Here is a 25,934-nt window from a genome sequence, read left to right as displayed (position 1 = left end):
CGTTGCTACCCAACGATTCTCTAAGTAGTTATATCTACGTCACCGTTAGTTTAGTTTATTATATGTGGTATCACAACGGACCGTCATGTTGTCCAAGTGAGCTTCCTCTATCAGGGAAGCTACCACCCAACCTAACCTAACCTAACATCTCTGGTTTTGCTATAAAAAGTTTCTGAGCGAGAACTTAGCAGCCCTAGCAGATGCAGTTTGGAGTTTTGATAAAACATGCAAGGCCGGCCACTTAGTGATATATCTCCATCATTTCTTCAAATGCTTCTTGTACCTAATATTCTTGAATTCATGTGTAGTATGGCAAACTTGAAGTATATTCGGAGAGCCTGTAATAAACTTGTATTAATATTTTAATGAAAAATGTAAAAAAATGCACTTAGTGCTTTGATACAAAAAAGTACCATATTTAATACTATTTCACAAAACGGCCTCTTCTGTTCTTCCCCTTTCTCTCATCATTCGTATTATATTGTAGTTCTCAAAATGAGCTGTCACTACATATACCATGGTTCAATTATATGGCTGGCTCATCTCATCAGCTGATTTCATTTATTTCATTGCAAGGCCGATGGGATTTTAAAAAGGAGATGGCAAACTCAAAATGAAACCAACACATTGGCAACATTTTCTTACCCATACAAAAACTGCTATGTTTTATGTTTCCATTCCATACCATTGCACCAACACCAATACACAGATTTTGACAATTTGAACATACATTTTTACTACGTTCCATTGGTGCGTGAACCAGATACGGATAGAAATTTAACATACAAATTATAATTAGCCGGTGAGATGAGCCGACCATATAGTTCAGCCATTGTAGGACTGAACTAAATATGTGTACATTTGTGTATACATAAAAGATTTCGCCATATTTAAAAGCCAAACATTCCGTTCTAGTCGTTTCGTCGGAGTGGTCGTGCGGGTCATCCTCGGCTCACCTGCAATTTGTGGGGCTTTTTAGTTGAGCCGAAAATTTAAATAGGCCTCAAGAGTGGCTTTGTGCTTCCTTCTGGCTTTTCGGCGGAGTTGGGAGATGCAGTCCTTCACTGACCTGGAGTCAGATGGTGGTGTTGCACTCCTAACAGGAATCAGTGAAATTATAAGTCGTCGCATTTGAAATATTGGAATTTAAAACATGGCATTGGCCACATAAAACCAACTCGCTTTGCATATAACGGATCGTAACGGGACAATTTTTAGCACATGGCAACAGGCCATATACTGGAAATTAAGAAAATTATAACGGAACAAATTACGGCTTATAATGGACAATTGATTGCTGAATAAGTAGCTCGTGTTAAAATCTATGCATCACTCAGTGCATATCTACATTAAATTGCAATTTGATTGCAAAAATTTTGAATTCACTTTTTGTGAACATTTATTAATAAATTCGACAAGTTGATTATAACCTGGCGTGGTGCCATTGAAACACCAATCTCAAATTAAATTACGAACAATTACTAAAATTGATACCAATTCGCAAGCTGCTAAACGTGCTCTATGGTATTACCATTGTGTACTAGCTGTGGAAAAATAAATATTAAAAACTTTACTGAATTTGTGACTGGCGTGGGGCCACGAAAAACCTATTGAAGTGAAAATACTGTCGGAATATAACCTGGTTTTATGAGGATCTTAAGAATCCTTACCACAGAAATTATATCTCTAAAAAAAATATATTTAAAAGCAAAAACACTGAAAGAGTAAACAACTTGAAGATGATGTAAGGAAAATAAATAGTTTTCTTACGTGCGACACTCTTTCAATGTTAATAATTCTATCAGTAACTTAAAATTTTGTGTACGTATCTTCTTATTTTCAACAAAACAGATGTTTTATATTAGTGCTTCCAGCTCTCATAAAGTTGATCCAGACCGGTCCAATGAGATTTGAGCCAGAGCCAGAGCTCGATAAACCAATGGAACGGCCCTATTTTGTTGCTTTACAGATGAGCCAACTATATAGTTGAACCATGGTTCAATTATGTACAGCTGATTTTATTTATGTCATTGCATGGTCGAAGGGATTGTCAAAAGGAGATGGCAAACTTAAAATGAAACCAACACATTGGCAACATTTTACTTACACATACAAAAACTGCTAAGTTTTATGTTTCCATTCCATACCATTCGCACCAACACCAATACACAGATTTCGACAATTTGAACAGACATATTTTGTTGCTTTACAGATGAGCCAACCTGTATATAGTTGAACCATGAGTTGAACCATGCCTACAAATATAAATAAAAATTCCATGTACTTTGTTTTTGTAAATTCGATGGACAAATGGCAAAATCGTCTCCGCCGTAAGTTGATGTATCAAATCAAATAAAAAAAAATTTATAATCAGCTCTTCCATGCTGCCACCTTGTTTCGTTCCGCCATGGCCAATATTTCAGTCATGGCGGAACCAGGAACGGCCACAGCCAAAAATCAGCTAATTTGTACATTTTTAGTATGATTTGACACTACCACTCTGGACTCAGTATGATTTTGACATTAGTGCATCGATTTACAAAAACAAAATACATGGAACTTGTATGTACGTGTCACCGTGCTACCACCTTACGTGGCTCCGCCAAGATTTCAATCATTGTAAATTTTACCAAGTAGCGCAACTAACAGCTGATCGGTGAAATTCGCACATTCACACGCACAGTTCTCGACTCAATTTCAAAAAAAAACTTTAGATTATTTAGTTTAAATTTTAAAGTGAGGTAAACCTTACCAACTGATGTATAAATATAATATATATGGCGTATTTGTTGTTATTAAAAGAAGCTTTTTATTTATATTAAAGTTTTTATCATTTGTTTTCAACTTTAATTTAACAATTTCATGCGTTTCAAAACGCATTTTTTAAAGCATTTTCGTGCATTGAAATACAACCATGTGCATATACGTTTTGACATTACATTTTATACACGTTCGTATTTGCCATTCTCATTGTTTCTAAATTCGTAAACAATGACTGCGGATATTCTGTGTGATTTTTCGTAAAAATGTATTATTTTTGTGAAATTTATACTTAATCTGTGGTATTGTGGTGGTCAAAAAGTTTTTATGCAAAAATACTTAGCCTCACAACGCGACAATGTATTTCGTAATGTCGAAGTACTTATATGTATATGTATTTTTTTTTTGTGGATATGTACGTATTCATTGAATACAGCTGGTCGGTAAGCTACACCTTATACACCATGTTACAAAAATGTTGTAGGGTTGCTTATGTAGCCAAAATCCGCCATTGGACGTTATTGGAGTGGATTTACAATATTATTTCATTACTTCATATATCATATTATTGCTCTAACTGATATACTAATTAATTCTAACATGTTTACTTAAATTCTACTTAAAATGTACATTTATCTTGTGTATATATTTACATTTGTATGTTGTTATGTCCTATAAAGGAATAACTGCACGCGCTTGATTTTAGGTTATACTATATAATAAAAACTTCAATTTATTTCACTTAAATAATAATTTTTATTTTGTAACTTAAATTACAAAAAACAAATGTAATTTAAGTTACAAAATAAAAATTATTATTTAAGTGACATTAAGGTGTGTGTTTTTTATTTTTTAGTATAAAATAAATGAACGTTGTCATTTACCATTCAATTTATTTGTATGAGGAATTTTACATCATAGCTATAGCAGCAGTAATTATATCAATATATGAAAAAAGGAAAGAGTATATATGTATATATAATAATAATGACAGTAGGAAAAAGAGGGCTGCCAACTGTTGGTAAATACATAACAGTCTCCCACGCTTAATAGAGAACATGGTCCTCTAAGCGTGCAGGAGGTCTTCGGACCCTACTCGATCTTCTTACAGTTTCGTCAGGCGTTGATACTGGATTGGGTTGTACCATTGGTATTTGTTGTGTAGTCGGAGTGGTAACGGTACTCTCAATGTAGATTTCCTCCTTTTTTGAATTTTCTTGCACGAGAGGTTCAGCAAACGTTACATGCTTTTTAGGTTGATCAACACCAGACTTGTACAATTGGTTTATATGTCGTTTCAACTCATAACCGTCATCCAGCTTAACTTGATAGTAGAGATGTCCGAATTTGCGTTTCACAACACAAAATTTCCAGCTAGGTTTATTCCTGTGAAACCACCGCACTTGAACTCTATCGCCTACACTTAGATGACGCACTTTTGGATTATGTGTTGCTGATTTCAATTGTTTGACTGGTCGCATAGCATCCAATTTAATTCTTAATTCACGTCCTAAATACATTTGGGCTGGGGTTTGACCATTTGCCAAAGGCGTTGCCCTGAATCGAAACAGGATTTCTCGTAGTTTGATATTAAATGGTAATTTTTCATCATCCATCGCTGTTAGCTTCCTTTTCAGAATTTGGACGTATCTTTCAGCCAATCCGTTTGTTGCTGGGTGTCCAGGGGCTATAAACTTCTGAATAATTCCATTTTCGCAACAAAATTCTTGAAACATTGCACTTTGGAATATCGTTGCATTGTCTGATACAATGGCTTGTGGTAATCCGTGTGTCGCACAAATATCTTGTATTAAATCTATAGTCTTTTCAGAGGTTGGGGCATCCCTTATTATTCGAATTTCCGGCCATTTCGATTTCCCATCTACTAGTATGAAAAAATATTGATTTCGAAATGGTCCTGCGTAATCAATGTGCACTCTTTGAAAATTTTCGGTTGGATCTTCCCAATGATGCGTTACAATTTTTGGAGGACTTTTTTTCACATCCACACAACTAGGACACGATTTTACCAGTCGCTCTATATCCGCGTCGATACCCTTCCAAAAACAGTACTTCCTAGCGAGCTGTTTCATTTTTACTATGCCCACATGTGTGTAATGTAGCTCTTTTAAAATTTCTGCACGTAATCTTGATGGTATAACAACACGGTCACCTTTAAATATGACGCTATCTTGCAACGAATAATTGGGATCACAATTCTTGCCATCCAGTCAGTCCTTCTTTAATTTTGCTAGTTCCACATCACGCTCTGTTTCGTTTGAAATAATAGTGGCGTTCATTGAAAATGTCGATATTTGATTGATCGTCCCGTCCTGAATATTGCGTACTTCTTCATCCAAAAAATGTTTAAACGTCGATATTTCGTTGTTAGGTGCTCTCGATAAACAATCTGCGTTCACATTATCTTCAGCTTTACGATGTTGTATTTTGTAGTTGAATCCCTGCAAGAATGAAGCATAACGAAGTAGTCTTGCTGAGGTCATGGCTGGTGTTTTTGCACTCTGATGAAATATTCTTGTTAGAGGACGATTATCTGTCAGTAATGTGAATTCTCTTCCGTATAAATACATAAAAAACTTATCAACGGCAAAAATAATTGCTAACGCTTCTCTGTCAAGCTGGCTGTAATTTTGTTCTGCTTTTGTTAATGCTCTTGAAATAAATGCGACGGGGCGTTCCTCTCCTTCAACAATATGAGATAGTACTGCAGCTATGCCCGTTGGGCTTGCGTCGCACGCTAATGTGTTATGGTTTCGCATTTACAGTGGAAGCAGTAAGGAAGGCGGTCGGCATGATGTGTTGGTGCACAGTGGCTAGTCATTGTCGGCTGGGGCGGGTCCTTGCCAACCTTACTGTTCCTGCGCCATAAACAGAAAAAAGTTCCTATCATGCCTATTCAACAACTCAACTGTGAAATTCAAAAAAAACTGACAGAAGCGCAGAGACCATAAATATTGTTTGGAATATGTATGCCCTGTTATCAGCCTATTTATAAGCTTAATGTCATAAGGGTCCATTAAAATTTGTTTATTATTATACCATGGTTTTTGGTGAATGTCAGAAACTATTGCTGCGAAATGAGTACCTTTACTATTGCTTATTATTTGAAATTCATTGTTCCATTCATTTGCTATAACTTTATTTATTTTTATTAGAGCTTCCTGTGGTGTGAGGGCAGTTTCTATAACTGCTCCTCTTGTAGCAGCTTCCTTGGCAGCAAAATCCGCCTTCTCGTTGAATGGAATTCCTACATGACTTGGTGTCCAAATAATGTAAATTTCATCAAAGCTTGAGTTCTGTAATGTTTGCTACTATGAAGTTATTTGTAGTTTTCTTTTTCAGGGCATTGATAGAGGATAAGCTATCTGTGAAAATGGCAATCTTATTACATTTTTCTCTAGATGCTATTTTTATTGCTTGTTTAATCGCTGTCAGTTCACCAAACACGGACGAGTATTTGTCATTGAGCTTATACATGTAAGATATATTTTTCTGAATGTCATGTATACTGCAACCTGTGCTGCTGTCTGACACAGATGCATCTGTTGCAAGTAGGAAAAACCCTTTTTTGTTTAGGTCATCTATTCTTTCATTATATATAGCTTTTAGTTGTTCCTTAGAGTATTGATTTTTTAAATTTTCGAGGTTGGTACCTAATAGGTATAAATTTGTATGCCTTAGGAAGGTGATATTCGTATTTATTTTGTCAAAAATCTCTTTGAATTTGTTATATATGAAGCTATAACTCGAGTTTATCTCAGGGGAACTTTGTAGATGTCGTTTGAGTGAATCATTTATAAACCATTGTTTGGTAAGTTCTTTGGCTGTCAACCATTTAGCCCTTACCAACGGGGGTAATTCTCCCGCCAGAGCATATCTACAATGAATCGGAGTATTGGGAGGTACTCCTAAGCACCTTCTAATAGTTTGATTGGCAATTGTTTGTAATTTTGAATTGTAGCCTTTAGGGGCGTTTGCAAATGTAGTGCAGCCATATTCAATCTTCGTTCTTACAAATGCTTTGCAAAAGTTTAAACTATGTCTTGGGCTCAGGCCTGCCTTAATTGTGGTTAGCTTTGAGATTAGATTCGTAGCGTTCTGTGCTTCTTTTTTTTTTTTTTTTAGCGACATGATCCTTGATCGTGGATCTAAAGTTCATGATTCTACCCAAAATTTTAATTTCCTCAGCCTGTTCAATCAGGGTATTATTTATACTAAGGTTGAAATGTTGTTTTTTTGCCTGATGTCATGTACATGAATTTTGTTTTTGAAAAGTTGAAAGATAAGTTTAGAGAGCTGCATACATTTTGAAATTGACTTATTTTGTTTTCTAGTCTGTTAATTGCCCTTTCTTTAACATTGTCATGGCTGATAATAACAAAACCATCTGCATATTGGTATAGTTGGGTGCACTCATCATTGATTGAGTGTAAGTGTCTAGTATAGAGATTAAACAAGATTGGAGATAGACAGCTACCTTGAGGTAGTCCGTTATTAATTTCTACTGATTGTTTACCTAACATGTAGTATCTTCTTGAAAAGAAATTATGAATCCAATTAATTATGATAGGGTTAGTTTGTATTTCTATGATCATGGTCTTTAGTATTGATAGATCTACACGATTATATGCATTACTCAGATCTAGAACACATATGAAAACATGGTGCTTCTTACTTTTTAGGTCAGCAATGTCATGTATTATTTCATTTAAACACATAATTGATGATCGATTTTTTCTGTAAGCGTAACTTTTGGCTGGTATTACCTGATTTGATTCCATATGCTCCACTAGATTTTCTTTCACTAACATGTTCACTGATTTGGCAATGACTGAAATAAGGGATATGGGTCGGTAGTTTGCAATATCATCTGGGTTTTTATTGGGCTTTAAAATGGATACTATTTTTATTCTCCTCCAACTGTCTTTAACATTGTTGGTATTAAGATGATATTCCAAAATTTTTGCTAGCGCAGCTTTAGCGCTTTGTGTAAGTTCCTTCAACATGTCATATGTTATTCGGTCCAGGCCCCCAGCCGTAGACTTTTTCTTAAAAAGTATTTCTTCCAACTTTGATTGAGTAAAGTTTATGTGGTCATCGCTGTTTGGTTGTCTGGTCACTGAAATGTTATGTGTCATGTCATTAACCTGTTCTTTTAAAAAGTTAAGATATGGAATGTTGTTTTCCTCTGGCCAGTTACAATGTGTAAAGCTGGCATTCCCTTTAACATTTCTAACAAATTGCCATGCATTTTTACTGTGGGGGTCTTTATTGAGTTCTTCAATTCTGTCCTTGTAATTTTGGCTCTTTGCTTGTTTAACTAATTTTTTCCATTTTATTTTTTCTTCTAGTGCATCATCTATGTCCTCAATTCGACCGATAAGTCTGGCCTTTTTGGTATTAGCAATGAGTATTCTATAGTACCTTTCCATTTCATCAGTCCACCACGCTTTCGGGGTATGCTTAAAAGTGTTCAGATTTATGGTAGCAGTTTTGATCGCATTTTTGATTGCTCAAGTTATTTTCAGCAGATATTTTTGCTAGTTCATTACACAGTTTATTTTTTGCGATGAAATGGAGCGGCTGTTTATGAATGTCTGCTGTGTCTATTACAATGGGGTGATGATGGCTTCCTCCAATGAAGGATTGGCTACAAGACCAAAAAACATTTCGATTGAGATTTGAAAAACTTAAGTCCAAGACGGAGCCCGTGCTTGACGCTGTGTTGTGTGTTATTGTACCAACATTATGGCATGTAAAATTGTATGTCCTAGCTATGTCTTCTAAAAATCGTCCTTTTGTCGTAGTTGTTGCGTCTCCCCATGTTGAACATCTTGCATTAAAATCACCCAGGATTACTACAATATCACACCTGGACAATGTGTCAAAGAGCTTTGTCAATTCTTGCTGAAATGTGTTACTATTAAAATTAGGAGGAAAATATATTGTGCATACTGTTATATTAGTTTGTAGGCTAGTGGTTTTCATCATAAGTATGTCATATGTTGTGGTATATTTGATTTTTTTAAAACGTATATTTTTTCTACAGCCAATTGCCAAACCTCCATAGCCATCAGGCCGAGTTTTTTTAATTTGATTGAAATCAATTAATTTGTGATTTTTAGTTTTATTGTCAAGTGGACGAAAAAATCAATGTAGTTTTTGTTAGCTTTCAAGCCTTGGCAGTTATGTTGTAGGATCCGCACCATCAATTATTGCAATATTTTTTGTGCCATATGACGCTAGTCTGTCATTGGCATTTTTCTTATAGAGGTTGTTCAACAATTTAACAATTGGCTCTTCTGAGTCTATTTGGAATTTTTGACATAAGAGTATCACTAATTTTTCAATTTCTGATACCTTAAACCATTCATTTGAGGCATATGAAGGAATACTTTTTGGAGTGTCATTTGTCCTGTGTATTTTCCCCATGTCCTTTTGTTCCTCTCTGGCATTGCAGCCACCTTGCTATATTTAATAGTGGTGAATTTTCTATTGACCACATGGTTCCTGTTGACAGTTTTGGGTTCTGAGGTCGGAAGAGTTGGAAACAATTCTTCATCAAGAATGTCAAATCTATTGCTGTAGTTGTTAATTTGAGTATAGGTATCATAAGCCTACTTTCTGGACATCTTTTTGATGGCCATGATCTCTGCAATATTTTTTTCTTGAGTCCACCTTTGACATTTGTTTTGGTTAAGAGAGACATGCCCATTTTGACCACACAAGATACATTTATTAGTTTTTGTTACGCACGCAGATTCGCATCCAGTTTCGTTTCCGCATAGTATACATCTATTCTTTGATTTACAAGTTTTCTTCGTATGTCCGAGTCTACTGCAGTTGTAACACTGTCTTACCTTAGGTATGAAGTGATGAACTTTCATATCCGCAAAGAATATATTTACTGATTCGGGTATGTCTACTCCTGCAAAACCTATTTTAACTGTAAATGTGGGTAAGAGATTTTCCTTGTTGTCTAAGTCTCTTCGAAGTAATCTTGTCACAGAGGTCACTTTTATGTCCGAGATTATATTTTCCCATATCTCTTTATCTGTAATGTCTTGAGGAACTTGCTTTATGACACCATAAGTCTCTACCATGCTTCTTGGTATAAAGACTCTGATGTTCTTTTCTTTCAGCTGAATATTGTCTACTATATTGTTTGCCTCTAAATGAGAATTGAAAAATACTTTGTATAGAGATCGTCCAATTGCTTTTACTGTTTTAATACCCTTAATATTGAATATTCTTATTTTATCCATTAGGAATAGTCCATTCTTAATGGACGTGTTGTTGAATAGATCACTTTTAGACGTATCAAAGAACACACAAAACTCACCTCTGTGGGATGTGTCATACTTGAAAACGTTCTGGGAAGCGTCAGATTGGTTATTAATGTTTATGTCACTTTTTTGTGGTGTATTTACTGCTTCCACAGTAGGAACATCTTTCGAGATATTAGTTGTTTCAGATTGTACTGTAAAACTGTCTTTGCTAACATCATTGGAAGCTTGCATTGAAATCATTTGGTCAATATTCTTGTTATAGTCAAGGGACTGCTTTTCTTGCGTTCTGTCAACATCTTGAGCTTCTATTTCATTCTTATTTTTGGTGGATAAGTCAGTAAACTCAATATCTTCCATTAATTTTTTGTAAGTTCCTCTCGGCACTAGCATACCCTGCATGGGAATCTTTGGTACGTCCGTTAAAATAGTTTCCTTTTTTTGATTTCTTCTGGTTTACATTAATTCCTTTATTATCCATATATGGATGTGTTTGACGCACAGCATTATTGTTTCTTTTGGAATTCTTCTTTGATCCTCCTTGAGCATCAAATTTTTTGCTTTCGGCGTCCGCCATTTTGTCCCCTATTAAATTGAATGCACGTTTTTATCAGAAATTTACCAATTTTAAGGTTATGAATGATGGCTAAGGCACAGCTTCTTTTTTTATCTTATTCTTTTCCTCTTTATGTTGATACTATTAATTGTATTGAAACTACACTATCCTCAATGAATAAAGAACTGTTTTAATCATACACTTATATAAAATACAAATTTTTTATCAATTTTTTTCTTTTATTATTTATCCACTCCTTGAAATTGCGACCAAATTTGCTTGCTGACGAAATTGCCTCTCAAATCTTTCTGATATGTATATGTATTTGATATGGAAGCTTGCATTTGAGAACACGGTTGCCACTTCAGCCCATTCCTTTCCACCCCTATATGATCCGCTGGCCCCTTTTTCTCAATTTTGGTTCTTTTTCGGCACGGATATGGTACTTTTATTTCTTTTTCACTGAAACAAAAATTCAAAACACTGCTAAAAAAATTGTCGCAAATCTATTACCCACATACAATTTTAAATTTACTCTAATGAAATTCTTACCACGAAACTTGCTCTATCAATAAAATGTAGCAGAACAATGCCATTTCACTTGGGAGATAATTTAGGCGAGGCATTGTCATTAATTTTTGATGAAACAACGCACTTATCAGAAAAAGACTTGGTTTAGTGTTTAGATATTTCGATCGGTATTCAATTATTATACAGTTGAAACCTTTAAGACGCTTCATTTTTAGTCTGAGTTCAAAACTCACACTTACTGAATCTAGGCTCTGGTATGAAGTTTAAACTGTGAGTGAAAATGAAAGCATCTATAAAAAATAGCATTAACACAAATGCTTAGTTTCATTTCCGATTTATTGAGTTTGCCACAACGCAAATTTTTTAACCTTTCCTTACTAAAACCTAACTGCGCTATACATTTTATTTCATTGCAATTAAGCAAAACTAGGTTCACAACGTTAGATTGGTGAAAGACATAGTCTTATCCTAAAAATTTGAAAATGTGATACCTAAAAGTACACTTTATTTTTGTTTGTGCAGTTTGAACTAAAGCCAAGTGTCTCCTTTATTAAAATTTTATATAGGACACCCCTGAAACGTCCTACAATTTTTACTTTTTACAACAAATACGATACTCTAGTAACTTGCCGAATTGTTTATATACCAATAAAATAAAACTAAAATTTGGTCCTTTTTTTTGAGGTCTGGTCCTTTTTCGATAAATTTTGGTTCCAAATGACAACATGGTTTAGTAACCGTGTTTGAGAATGCACGTGATAAGGTTGCATTTTTCCGAACTTAATTTTTTTTTTAAATAATGAAATAGTAGTATGCAAGCGTTTGCCATAGTAGTAGACATGTACATGAATATTATGAACAAAGTTTAAAGTTAAAAAAATGTTTTTGAAATATAATCTAAGTGAAGATGGACACGAGGCGTAGCTTCATAGATGCGTATTAGGCACAGCATAAGCAATCTTGAGGCGTAGAGAGATCTTAGCTGCATGCCATATTTTGCAGGCGTCTACGAAGCTACGCCTCTTTTGTATCTTGCCTAAGTTCAACTTTTTAGGAGATCTAACATTTTTAATTAATATTGATAAATAACACCTAAAGCAAATACGCTTAAGGTGACTTTTGTGTCGTTTTGGTACTTGCGTTTCGTCTACATCTGACTTTGAACACATGTGCTTTAATTGCTTCATTCCATAAGCAACGCAACGCCAACGTCAAAGCAACACACAAATAATTAAAGACTTACGTTCTTCTTGAAGTTTCTTGCATTATAGAAAAAAAAAACGATTTTCTATCGCCGTTCAACTAAATAAAAAACATAATTTTGTATTCATGTCGATTTCGTAATGGATCAGGAGAGACGGTGGAACATATCCTCCTGGAACGCGACGCAATCTGATGAGGGCACAATAGATCAACGGTCGCAGTGCAATCCCCAATAAATTTTCTATATATCTTCATGTTATAAAAATAGTTGTATTTCTCATATAAAATTTAATAGTTGTATTTCATTTTTCCCATGTGACAGGGGACATTTTAACGTCCGTTATTTTAAAGTAACCCTTATTTGACGAATCACTGAACGATTTCTTTCAAATAAAGTGTTTGTTAGCGTTCACCGAAGATGGTGAAAACGGCCCCTGGAGTTGTTAGCTTATATAGCCAAAGAAAGTTATGCATAAGCAAAATTTAGTCAGAACAAAACGAATTGTTAGAGAAAATTTAAAATATAATGCAACTTAAGGATCTCAGATCCTTTCACTCAAAAAAAATTAAGGAGCCAACTCGCTCCAAACAAACTAAGAAGTTGAAATTAAAGTTAACAAAATCTACTTTATTCAAAAATGGTTGTATATAACTAACAAATCGACTTAGTCGTACGGATCCCCGACAGCAACTGCCCAAACGTTCTTGGCGGTTTGCCAAAGACACCTCAGCGCCGGCGGCAGCGGCGCAACCCTTACGCAAGTTTGTTAGAATGCAGGTGAGAATGACCGTGGCCTTGATTTCCCACAAGCGTTGCGTTATGAAATTATTGGTATTGCATTTTATGATGAAATACAAATATGCTTACGCTGCAGCGCATGCAACGATCGATGGGAAACAAATGTGCTGACGTTGCGGCGCGTGTGTTGATCGAACGGTGGAATGGTATGAATGGGCAGTGGCTGAGCGTGTTAACTTGCATATGTATAAAATGCATGCAATTTATGAAATCATTTTTAGTATATAAAATTAGTTTGACATATCAGACTTGTCAATATTATTTTAGTCCTGCTACTTTTAACACATTTATAATATTTAAGAAGTAAGAAATATGATTAATGCTTACATATATTGTATATACATATATTATTGCATGCACATATGTAATATTGAAATTATTAATTGAAATAAAAATTATCGCTTAAAAGAAAGTTTACGATCCTACGCCTCGTGTGTGTCTTGCCTAAGTTTAACTTTTTCCGAGATCCAACATTTTGAATTAATAATGATAAATAACACGAGAAGCAACGAAGCTTAAGGCGACTTTTGCATTATTTTGGCGCTTGCGTTGCATCTACATCTGACTTTGAAAACATGCGCTTTAATTGCTGTGTTTTCAATCCATAAGCAACTCAATGCCAACGTCAAAACAGCACACAAATAATTAAAAAACTTACGTTTTTTTGTTATTCATGTTGATTTTGTGATCGATCTGCAGAGACGGCGGAACATATCCTACTGGAATACGACGCAATCTGATGAGGGCATAACAGACCAACGGTCGCAGTGCAATACTCAATAAATTGTGATTCTATCTGCGGCTGGGAAACTTTTAACGTGCTTTTTTTCAAAGTGACACTTTATTTGACAAATCACTGAACGATTTCTTTCAAATAAATTGCTTGTTAGCGTTAACCGAAGATGGTGAAAACGGACCCTGGAATTGTTAACTTATATAGCGAGAAAGTTAAGATATAATGCACAGGTATTAAATGCTTGCATGCATAAAATAATTTTTATTATATAAAAGTAGTACGACATTGAGATTTTAGTTCTGCTATTTTTAACACAAGAGTTATTTTTTTAACATAAAGTAAGAAGTAAAAAACATGTTTAATGACTACATTTATAGGTGTTTCATTTATTTTCATTGATGAATAAATCGTAAAAATAAAAATCATGTTATTATAAAGTATATGTGAAGCCCCATTATATATTACATTTATTAAATGAAAATCTCCTGCTAAAAAACTAACTACATTTTTTTCATTTTCGTACTTAACTACACTCCCTTTTGTGATTCAGGATTTCAGGCAAATTTTGAAAAAACTCCGAACATCAATTCCTTCATTATACTTCTACTATGCCTATTTCAACGGCCTTCGAGTGCCCTCCACTCTATTCGCAACATAACCTCGAATTAAGATGCCAAACTATGTAGTAAACAATGATTTCAATTTTCCCTCGAGTAGACAAAAACGAGAAAAATTTGCATAAACCATGCGAACTAATGTGAAAAGTGCTAGTGCTGAAGTATAACTGGAATTCCAGCATGAACAACATATTGATGACCTTTTAATTTAAATAACTTTGCTAGAATAGTCGCGGATCGCGTTGTCAAAATGGAAGCTCTTATTCCGGTCATAAATAAATTGCAAGATGTGTTCAACACAGTCGGCTCGGACTCAATACAATTGCCACAAATTGTGGTACTTGGAAGTCAGGTAAGCGGTAAAAATGTAATTATGTTTCTACTATTTCCTTAAAAATGTAACATTTTATTGAATAACCGATGAATATGTTCTTAAGTGGCATTTGATTGCATCGCTTAGCATGCGCCAATGTAGGTTTAGTTTGCATATCCTATTTTTCTGAGGACACGATCAACCGTCTCTAAATTATATAATGAGCCCAAATGTAGCCGGCACCTTGTTCATAAGAAGTGATCAGAATACAATTATAAATTCTTTATGTAATACATTATCAGATCATATTCATTTAAGGTAAATAATCAATACTGTTTGTATGTGTATATGATATATGTGGCGGCTAGGCATTTTGTTGCAATGACGGCAGCACACAGCTGCTTCGCTGACACATTCTGCGATAATTTAATACAGATCGTCCGCCACATATCTATGTATATTTAGTGAATTAATGGGCATTAGACTTATAAGTAACCTTTATCATGTACGCTGTAATAAAAGCTAATATATATGTATAATACTTGAATTCGGATTTACGAAAGGAAAGTTAATGTAGACGCTTCGGCCTCCTGAAGTTATTTCGGAAGTAAGATTAAAAGCTATGTTTGATGTCACCGAGATGGTCGGGCTAGTACCTTAATGATGCTTTGTTACCGGAATATATCCGGCAAAGGACCATCAACATCGATAACACTCCCCAAAACCAGTATCTTTATCGACCCCAGCGGGTTAGGGGATCAGAACATACCCGCGGTAGATATGCCTGTCGTAAGAGGCGACTAAAATACCAGATTCAAGGGGTTGTGTAACGCAACCCTTCAGGTTGCCAGCGCAATATATAGCTTCTCCGAACCCAATTGTCAACCTCACCTATCCGCGGCGAATCCTGTTTCACTAACAGACGAGGCTCTGGCGACCACAAGCTCCTCATGGAACTTGGGGGTGGGGAGGGGGGAATGGCCTGAAGGTTTAATGTGGCCACATAAATCGTTCCCGAGATGGTCGGGCTAGCACCTTAATGGTGCTGTGGTACCGGAGCGTACCGGATCTTTATCCGGCAAAGGACCATCACATCGATAACACTCCCCAAAGCCTTCGGGGAGCAACCTTATCGCTACAACAACAACAACAACAGTATCTTTATCGTTAATACAACAACAACATGCCACCAAAACACTCTGAACTGAAAATGGGGCCTTGAGTGTTTAGATTTGAGATTAACTATCTTCAAGTTTACTAATAGTTGGGCTATCTGGCCATGATTAATAAATCAACCGCTAGTCTGTGGATTTGAGACCAGCTCTCTCCAACTGTGCAAAAAAGGAAATCTTCCAAAATTTTTTTAACTGCACAAGTCTTGGTAGACGAAAAACAATAATAAATGTTGTGCGGAATGAAAGTCTCACAGTAATCGTTTTGAAGGCACCCGATAGAACTTTCCATCCATGTCTATATTATTACGATACCGACTGTCAAATACCCAAAGAATATATTGGGATTACGTTCAATATTAGTGTCAGTTTCCTTGCTCATGTAACGCACTTGCATCTAGCGAACAGAGGCGACACAAGATCCTCAGCTCACTGGCATGCAGCATTTGTGGCAAATATAAAGTACTTGCAAAGGCAATTGGCAAGTCGCTAATGTGCTACGCATTCCTATTACGGTTGCCTTACTTAAAACATAAACTAAGATAGGCTGCAGACATGGCAGGACAGTGCGATCAGATCGTCCGAGTTAGGGAATCAGTTACACAGTGTTCCTAAAATGCTCAACATAAAGGAGCGAAATGAAATATTGGAAAGGCAGTTTTTGTGCAATTACCACAAGGGTGCACATCTAAACAGACAACTGCTTATTGTATCCCCGCCATCCAGGCAAATTAGAGGTTTTTTCGAGAATATTAGCCAGAGATTCGCCACCTTAGAACACTGTAATTTTATCTTGAAAATCATAAAAATGCCCTTGGTCTCATGCTCATACGGTCCGTGAACCCCTTTTACCGAGTTACACCAGTGTGACCCCATCTAATATATTTCGTCCCTCCCACAAATTGTCATCCTCCCAGCAGCTCCTTGCAGCAGGACTGCTCCATATTCTCTTACTCCGGGAAGGCATCGAATCCAATCCGGGTCCGTCTCCTGACCCCGGTCCTGAGAAATGGTTTTGCTGCATCTGCCGGAAAAGAATCTTTTTAGGACGGTCATACTCTGTTCAGTGTGTCTCGTGCAAGGGATGGTTGCATCGGACAGATTGTTCTGGGCTTGATCCCAAAACCCGACGTCCACATAACTTTTATAAATCTTTTCTGGCTCCTTGCTGTTCACGCCCAAGGGCGTCCCGTAGACTACGTCTAAGCGCCCCTCCACTACCTGCCAGCAGCCCCGCTGCTCCGCAAGCCACAACAAGTACCCGCTGCTGCTCGCGCCCCACGGCGCCAACAACTCAAACAGCTGCTACCACTCATAACTACAATCTTCGTAGTAGAGTCGGAAGCAATGCTGAGCAACAGCCCCTGCCCCCGTCTTCTCTTCCCCTCTTTTCCGGCAGCAATCGTGTAGGTCAGGGAAACAAACTCTTAGTCCCTACCTCCGTTTGCACCGTTTGCCAGCACAGAATATATATGTTTGCGACATCCGCCCAATGCAGCTCCTGCCTTGGGTGGTGCCACTTCCCTAGATGTTCTGGTCTCCGCGACGGCAACCCCCCGACGGGTTTCATCGCGCCATGTTGCCAGGTCGCAAACCCAAATCATCCGGGTACCCCAATGCTTGCCCAAGGACGCCCAGTCCTAGGGCCACAACAGCAATTGCGTCCTGGCCTTCCCCAACCCAGGCGTAGTCACCCGTCACTTACCCCCAGAGTGGCGACGTCTCCCCTTATGCACTTCAGAATTCTGCAGTTAATCTGTAATGGACTAACTGGGAAGATTACGGAGATAGTCGATTTCATGAAGCGGCACAACATCCGCATTGCTGCGATTCAAGAGACTAAACTCACAGCAAGATCTGCATTGCAGACCTGCTCTGGGTATAACGTCCACAGGAAAGACCGCGAGAGCGGAAATGGAGGCGGTCTCGCGTTTATCATACACCACTCTGTGCAATATTATATATTTGATCCTGGCATCGACCCCAGGGACAATGTATTAGAACGTCAAGGCCTATCTGTCCGGTCAGGCGATGCAAACCTAGAAATCATCAACATCTACATCCCTCCTGCCACCTGTTGCCCCAGTGGATACCGCCCTAATATCAGGGCCTTACTCACTGGCAACAATCGCATTATCTTAGGCGATTTCAATGCCCATCATGATCTATGGCATTCAAACTTGCGGGCGGACAGTAGGGGTGAGATGTTGGCGGATCAAATAGAAGAAACGACGTTCTGCACAATAAACGGAGACGCCAGATATCTCAATCGTGAGCGCAGAACTCGTAAACTGCGTCAACTGGCAGCCGATGGTAACATTGGCATCCGACCACCTGCCCATACTTATTTCGCTTGAGCGTAACGCCGACTTCATCGTCACTGAAAAACGCACTTTCATAAACTTCAAAAAAGGAAAGTGGGAAGAATATAAATCCTTTACAGACAGCCACCTAGCTGCCCTCCCTATCCCGACTGATGCCCGCCAAGGGGAGCGAGCCTTCCGTAAGGTCATTAAATCCGCCTCGGCACATTTCATTCCCGCCGGGAGAATTCCCGAAATCCGGCCCCACTTCCCGGCGGAGGCCGCAAACTTAGCGAGAGAACGTGACCTTATAAGACAGCTTGATCCAGGCGACCCCCAAATAAGGGATATAAACCAACGCATCAGATTGCTTGTAGATGAACACAAGCAGGCGAAATGGGAGGAGCACCTAAGAGGTTGTAACCTCTCTACCGGTGTGGGTAAACTTTGGTCCACCGTAAAGTCCCTATCGAATCCGACTAAGCACAAAGACAAAGTTTCCATCGCCTTTGGCGACAAAGTGCGGTCGGACGCGAAAAAATGCGCGAGCGCTTTCTGCCGACAATATATAATGCATCCTACGGTCGACAAAGATAGACGGAGAGCCAATAGACGCGCACATAAACACAAATTCAGCGCGTCACCAATCACCATCACCGCTAAAGAGGTTGAGGACGCCATTGGTCGTGCTAAACCATCCAAAGCAGTGGGCCCAGACGGCATAGCCATGCCGATGCTTAAAAACCTAGGGAAAGAGGGGTTCAAATATTTAGCGCATGTCTTCAATCTGTCTCTTTCCACCTTTGTCATTGTTCAAGCGATATGACTCTATAGCAACGAGAATAGTAGGCATTGGTTAGATTGTTTAAGGAATTTTTCAATTTGTACAAAAAGCCTTGATATAAATTTCAGAAATAAAAAATCAATTCAACAGAAAAGTCGTTCTTCTTTTTTTGAGAAAAAGTAAAATACATTTTCTTCTAAAATACATTTTGGTCAATCGAGCCGAATGGGAAAAGCAGTTACAGTCAACTTGCTGGAAAAATAGCAGCGAAAGAAAATAATATATATAACTGGAAGTCGAACGTTCGTGCATTTTTTTTAGGCTGACTAATTTGAAAATATGATGCGATTGATGGCAGCGAAGGCGTTGAGAAGGGCAGAGCGGAATAGCTCTGGACCAAGCTCAAATAAGCGTGCAAAATTGTTACCTGTGAGCGGGGAACGAGGAAAACGCTGCATGCGAAGTAAATTTAAAAAACAAAAAATTCCAAAAGTGAATGGTATGTATGCATGTGCATGTGTATTTTTTCGAGGCTTGATTGTGGGTTGACAGCGACTTTGTTGCTATTGCAGCGTAGTTACACATTTTGATACAGAGCGATTTAAGTCCGAATTCGTAAGCCATTCGAAAAAGAAGCGAGACTGCTAATGCAAATATAACTGCGATTTATACAAGAATTTTGCTGCGACTTTCTGCATAATATATCGGCGAATTGTGGCATAGGCTCAGCGAATTGAAGTCTGACGTTTCAGTAAGATTAATCTATGATGGCATGCGATTTCGGACACTAGTTTCTGCGATTTACTGGGGTTGGGTACGCTCGTATATACTAAGGTTATATACATACGTTAACTTTAGTAGTGATCGAACACTGGGGAGTGATTTATAGGACAAGGATAATGCTAGTCAATCCAGCCTTCCGTTAAGTGCCTGATATTTTTCTCGAATTTTCTTTTAGGTGATGATAGAAATAACGTAACGAGTGTAGAGGAAGAAAAAACGGACCTAACAGTCGATATAGAAGATTCCCAACGGATGGATGTTCAAGCCATTAGGAGATGCAAGAGTAAGCATTTGGATTTAGATTATACTGCATTGCAAATTCAGCGGCAGTCCGACTGGTTGGCCTCTGCTTCAACTGATGATATGAACGTGGAAATTTTAAAGGCACGACTCGATATTTTAGTTAAGGCTTGGGAAAAATTTGAATGTGTATGTAGGGAGCTGCAAGGCAGCTCGCGCGATGAGGTGAAACAGGCGGATGATCTTGCTCGTCAGCAGCAGGTCGAAGATATATACGTGAAAGTCCGGGCCGAATTGTATCAAAAATTAAAAACAATGGAACCGACCCCTACAACATCGTGCATCCACGGTAATAACCACCCACTACAACATCAATTTGCAGAATTGCCTTTGGCAGATCGACTTCCCTCGTTCCAAGGTAATCATCGTGAGTGGATTCAGTTCCGCGATATATTTAGTGCTGAAGTGATTCAAAATCCACACCTTACCAATATGCAACGGCTTCGTCGCCTGCAGAGCTGTGTGAAAGACGATGCGGCTAGAGCATTGGGTTATTGGCCACAGCGAGACAACAGCTTCGTTGACGCATGGAAAACATTATGCATGACATATGATAATGAATATTTGTGCCATGCAGCCCATTGCTCAGCTATTTACGATTTACCAGTATGGTCACAGGCTACTCATGCATTGATTAGGGATATGCTTGATGTTACTAGGAATAGTATGCGAATGGTGGCAAGACAGTTGGGAGCTGAGGAACAACGCGATTTATTTATATTGAACTTTCTAGAGTCCAGATTAGATAGCGTGTCACATAGTCAGTGGGAATTGTTTCGGCCCACAGATCGAATTCCGAACTTGCAAAAAGATTTTTTCTCTTGGCTTGAGCGTCGTGGTAGCGGGCTGTTAAGCCAAAACATACCGGTCGTCGGTAAGTATAGTGAGAAGCGCACAAACATTTCTGTCATGGATCAGCGTGCAAAGTTAAACAGTTCGTCCATAGTTAAGTACAAGCCATGTCTCAGCTGCTCAGGCGATCATGCATTCCATAGATGCCCTACAATTGGACGCATGAGTCGTGACCAGAAAATTAAGCGAATTTTTGAGCTGGGGTTATGTCAAAATTGCTTGCGAAAAGGACATACAGCTCGGAACTGTCTATCTAGTCGCTGTCCCAGGTGTGAAAGAGCACCCCATAATAGCATTATTTGTCCGAAGTTAGGTCAGAACTCCAAGGGGGAGGTCCCGCATGAGTTAATGGTAGCAACTGTGGAGGCGAGTTTAGATAAGGACCAATAGCAACCAAGAAGCGAAGTGGAAACTGGCCTCGGGGTTTCCAGTGCTGTTACTCCATCAGAATTCTGCGGACCTGCAAATAAGCCCGTCATAATGCGATCATCACTTATCAATCCTTGCTCCACTCTATTGGCTACTGCTCAGGTTCGTTTTGTAACGCAGGGTGGTATGACTATAAGACTACGTGCCATATGTGACACTGGCGCACAAGTGAACCTGATCAGCAAGGATGTCGTAGCTAATAATCAAATTTGCACGCATCGAACAAAGGTTAATGTTTCGTCGGCTATTGGAGCGCAATCCCAAGTTTGTAATAAGGCAATATCGGGTCATCTTATGTCACTTTACCTGGACGATTTGAGCATCTTTGTCACTTGTCTAGTGGTTCCATCGATTTTAGGTAAAATGTTATTGCCTCAAACACGATTACGGAAGCAAGATTTGCCTAGCGATATATCAACGTTTTTGGCTGATCCAACTTTCGACCAACCATCACCAGTACAAATGCTTTTGGGCGTGGGTATATGGGCTCAACTGATGCAGGAAAATATGCGTCGATTAGCGTCAGGCTTTGTAGCACAGGAGACTTGTTTGGGCTGGTTTCTATTCGGCGAAATGTCGACTAACGCTAGCGTTGTGGCAGTCCATGTAGCAGAAGTGGTAGATAGAATGGAAAATGAGTATCAACTTGAGCACTTAGTACAACGTTTCTTTGAAGTAGAAAGCTTGCCTCCGTAGTAGAAAGCTTGACTCCGATTGGACGACGGAGCAACAGGAATGTGAAACCCATTTCTTGGAGACCCACACATTCGATCCACAGGAGGGGCGCTATACTCTAGAAATTCCCTTACGACGCGACTGGGATCGTATTGGCTCCAATCGAGTGACAGCGCTCCAAAGATATTTACGATTGGAGCAGCGATTTAAACGAGAACCAATATTGAAAGAAAATTATCAGAGCTTCATAAATGAGTATATAGCAAAGGGATGGCTAAAGCTGGCAACAACTTCACCGGAAAACAAACCCTATTATATCCCTCACCATGCAATTACGAAGAAGTTTCGGGTAGTGTTCGACGCATCTTGTATCACTGATTCCGGTGTTTCATTAATTGATGTCCAAATGATCGGGCCCAAGTTGCAAAAGGATTTAATCGACCTTCTTTGGGGGTTTCGTTTGCACGCATATGGGGTAACGGCAGATATTAAGAAGATGTTTCCGCAGGTGAAAATAGCAGAGCAACATTGGGACTTGCAACGAATATTTTGGAGGAATGATACAGGAGAGATAGCTGAATATTGGCTCACTAGAGTGACATTCGGAATGGCATCAGCGCCCTTTTGTGCCATCAGAGCGATGCAGCAATGTGCTAAAGATAACGTACATAGGTGGCCTTTAGGTGCACACGCTGTATTGCATAACTTTTATATGGACGATTGTTTGGTCGGAGCTGATACGGAGGAGGAATTGTTGCTCTTATGCCAGCAGCTGAAACAGTCTAACTCGGAAGATGTCTTACATTCCATTGGTTCGCAATTTGAAGTTGACGGTGAATGGCTGAATGCATCAGTGTTGGGCCTTAAGTGGATTCCTTCAACGGATGAGTTAACTTTCACAGTGAAATCACTGCCTGATGTAGATCCAGCTTGTTGGACTAAGCGAATGGCTTTAAGTATCACCGCTCGAATGTATGACCCGGATGGTTTGGCGTCACCATTTATAATCAAAGCAAAGATTTTACTTCAAAGAATTTGGCAAGAGAAATTAGGTTGGGATACAATTTTACCTGAAATGCTAAGGATCGAATGGCAGGGTATTTTTTCTCAAATAGACCAGTTCAGAAGCCTTCGTATACCGCGCTGGATAGGATACGCACGACAATATGATTTGACTTTGCATGGCTTTTCGGATGCATCAACCAAAGCCTTTGGCGCAGCTATATATGCTGTAATACAATACAAGGGAGTAGTGACATCCAATGTATTGCTAGCAAAATCGAGAGTAGCACCCTTACGAACGGAGACCATACCACGGCTTGAGTTGCGGGCAGCAACGCTGCTCAGTGAGCTAATGCAGCGCGTATTGTCTATTTGTGAGGGGCATCACCGAATCATAATCAGTTCGATTAATTGTTGGTCGGACTCCATGGTAGTTCTATACTGGTTGAGACGAGATAGCGGTAGCCTTAAACAATTTGTGGCTAATAGGGTACGACAGATAAATAAAAATACAAACAATCACGAGTGGAGATATGTTCCAACTGACAGGAACCCTGCTGATATGATTTCTAGAGGAATGGCGATGGATGAGTTAATCGCTTCTCAGCTGTGGTGGAATGGCCCAGAGTTTCTTCGTTTCCCAAAAAGCATGTGGCCGAAGCTTCCAGAAGGCAACCACGAAAAGGTTGAAATAGAAGTGAACAAGGAATGCCGCCAAGTAAAGTTAGACCGAGAAAATAGGTTACAAGCAACAGCAGGGCGGAACGGTGTAGAGCCGCTTGCGGCTCATGTCGGAACATTATTTATAAAAGAAGAATCACTGTTATATCGATATTCGTCTATTAAAATAAATAAATAAATAAATAAATGTAAGGCGCGATAACCTCCGAAGAGATCTAAGGCCGAGCTCTCTTCCAATTTGCGTCGTGCTCCTCTTGATTTTTCCCTACAAATTGGCCGGACGGGACCTACATGTTTTATGCCGACTCCGAACGGCATCTGCAAGGCAGATGAGTTTTCACTGAGAGCTTTTCATGGCAGAAATACAATCGGAGCGCTTGCCAGACACTGCCGAGGGGCGACCCCGCTTAGAAAAATTTTCTTCTAATTGAAAAATCTTATTTCTAAAATTTTGATGTTGCTTTGCCCGGGAGTTGAACCCAGGGCATACGGTGTGATAGGCGGAGCACGCTACCATCACACCACGCTTGCCAAACAATGCCGAGGAGCGACCCCGCTTAGAAACATTTTTCTAATTGAAAACCTTTATTTCTAAAATTTTGATGTTGCTTTGCCCGGGATGCGAACCATCACACCACGGTGGCCACCATCCGAGCCTTCCTTTGCTATATTCAGAAGAGCTCGTTTGGCCGACTGCTCTCCCGCTTTGTGTAGCGGAATTACGTCGAGGATAGCCCTCATCGCTACTGTCGGCCAAGAACACATGCAGCCTGTGATGCACACAGACGCTAGATTTTGGAGTTCTGTCATCGATTGTCTCGTTGTCAATCTAGTTCTCGATGCCCAGACCACTGGCTTACTATCAATGGTATACATCTACTTCAGGACATGTAGGTTGCAGCCCGTCGCCTGCATTGACATCCAATCAAAGTTTTGATTGCATAGGTATTTGGTGGCAATGATAGCCCCCAAGTACTTTACTTCGGTACCATTCCAGTGCCGCGCCTGGTAAGACCCTCCACAGATAAAGTGATGATGGCTGTCTTTGACGGGCTGATGCTGAGCCCCACACTATTATTTATTTTATTTTATTTATTTATTATTACGGTCTTTAAGACCTAGTTTAGGTTAAAATAAGAGATTAAACATAAATACTCATGTCACATTTAGTGACGTACAATATAAAAACAATTTTTCTTTGAACTTACTAATATTTTCACAGTCTTTCAAATCAGAAGGTAACTCATTATACATTTTATACCCTAAATATTCAAGAGACCTTTTGGCGTACTCAGTTCTTATTCTAGGCAGTCTTATATTATTACAATTTCTTGTTCCATAATTGTGGATTTCATGATTATAATGTATTTTACTACTCAGGTAATTCGGTAACATTCCTAACCTAAGTTGGTGTATAAATTTCAATGTGAAATAACTAACTGACTGTTTAATACTAAGCCAGTTTAATCTATTGAGCATTACAATTTTGGGCGTTCTTGGAGGACATTTTAAAATAAATCGCATTGCCTTGTTTTGCTGTATTTGAAGTTTCTTAATATATATATCATTACTTAATAGCAGAATAGTAGGACAATAAATAAAGTGTGGTTCAATAATTGAACGGTATACCAATATTTTATGACTTTGACTGATATGTTTACATGTTCTATACATGAAGCCTATTTTCTGTGCAATTTTCCTTTCCAGATAAGTTACATGCTCTCCAAAATTTAGATTATCATCAATCAAAACTCCTAAATACTTAATTTTGTCTACTCTTTGGATTTCCATGTTTTTTACCTTCAGCGTAGTATTATTTAAACTATTGTTACTTATGATATTAGTGTTTTTACAAAATATCATGAACTTAGTTTTTTCGACATTTAATTTCAGTTTTCTAAGGCATAACCATTTGTATAGCGAGTCCAGGTCTTCTTGTACTTTCAGCATGGCACATTCTGCATATTTTTCACTTATGATAAGCAATGCATCATCCGCAAATAGACGTATTTTACAATATTTTAAGCATCTTTTGATATCATTGATATACAATGTAAACAATATTGGCGCCAAGACCGAGCCTTGTGGTAAACCAATGTTAACATCCACCACTGATGAAACCTCCTTTCCA

General features: G+C 38.4%; 1 protein-coding gene across 1 annotated transcript in view; it reads left to right on the top strand.

Annotated features, from left to right (window-relative positions):
- Nucleotides 1-3,005: 3,005 nt before the first annotated feature.
- The window catches only part of Drp1 (dynamin related protein 1), a 30,166-nt gene continuing 7,237 nt past the window's right edge, over nt 3,006-25,934 (top strand). The window contains exons 1-2 of the mRNA XM_067768808.1: nt 3,006-3,203; nt 14,443-14,861. Of these exons, the coding sequence (XP_067624909.1) occupies nt 14,760-14,861 (102 nt within the window). The 5' untranslated portion in view covers nt 3,006-3,203; nt 14,443-14,759. The remainder of the gene's footprint in view (nt 3,204-14,442; nt 14,862-25,934) is intronic.

The sequence above is a fragment of the Eurosta solidaginis genome, chromosome 2, assembly GCF_040869045.1.
Source record: "Eurosta solidaginis isolate ZX-2024a chromosome 2, ASM4086904v1, whole genome shotgun sequence".
Classification (NCBI taxonomy): Eukaryota; Metazoa; Arthropoda; class Insecta; order Diptera; family Tephritidae; genus Eurosta; species Eurosta solidaginis.
The sequence above is the reverse complement of the archived record's forward strand: the minus strand, read 5'-3'. Positions and strand labels throughout refer to the sequence as shown.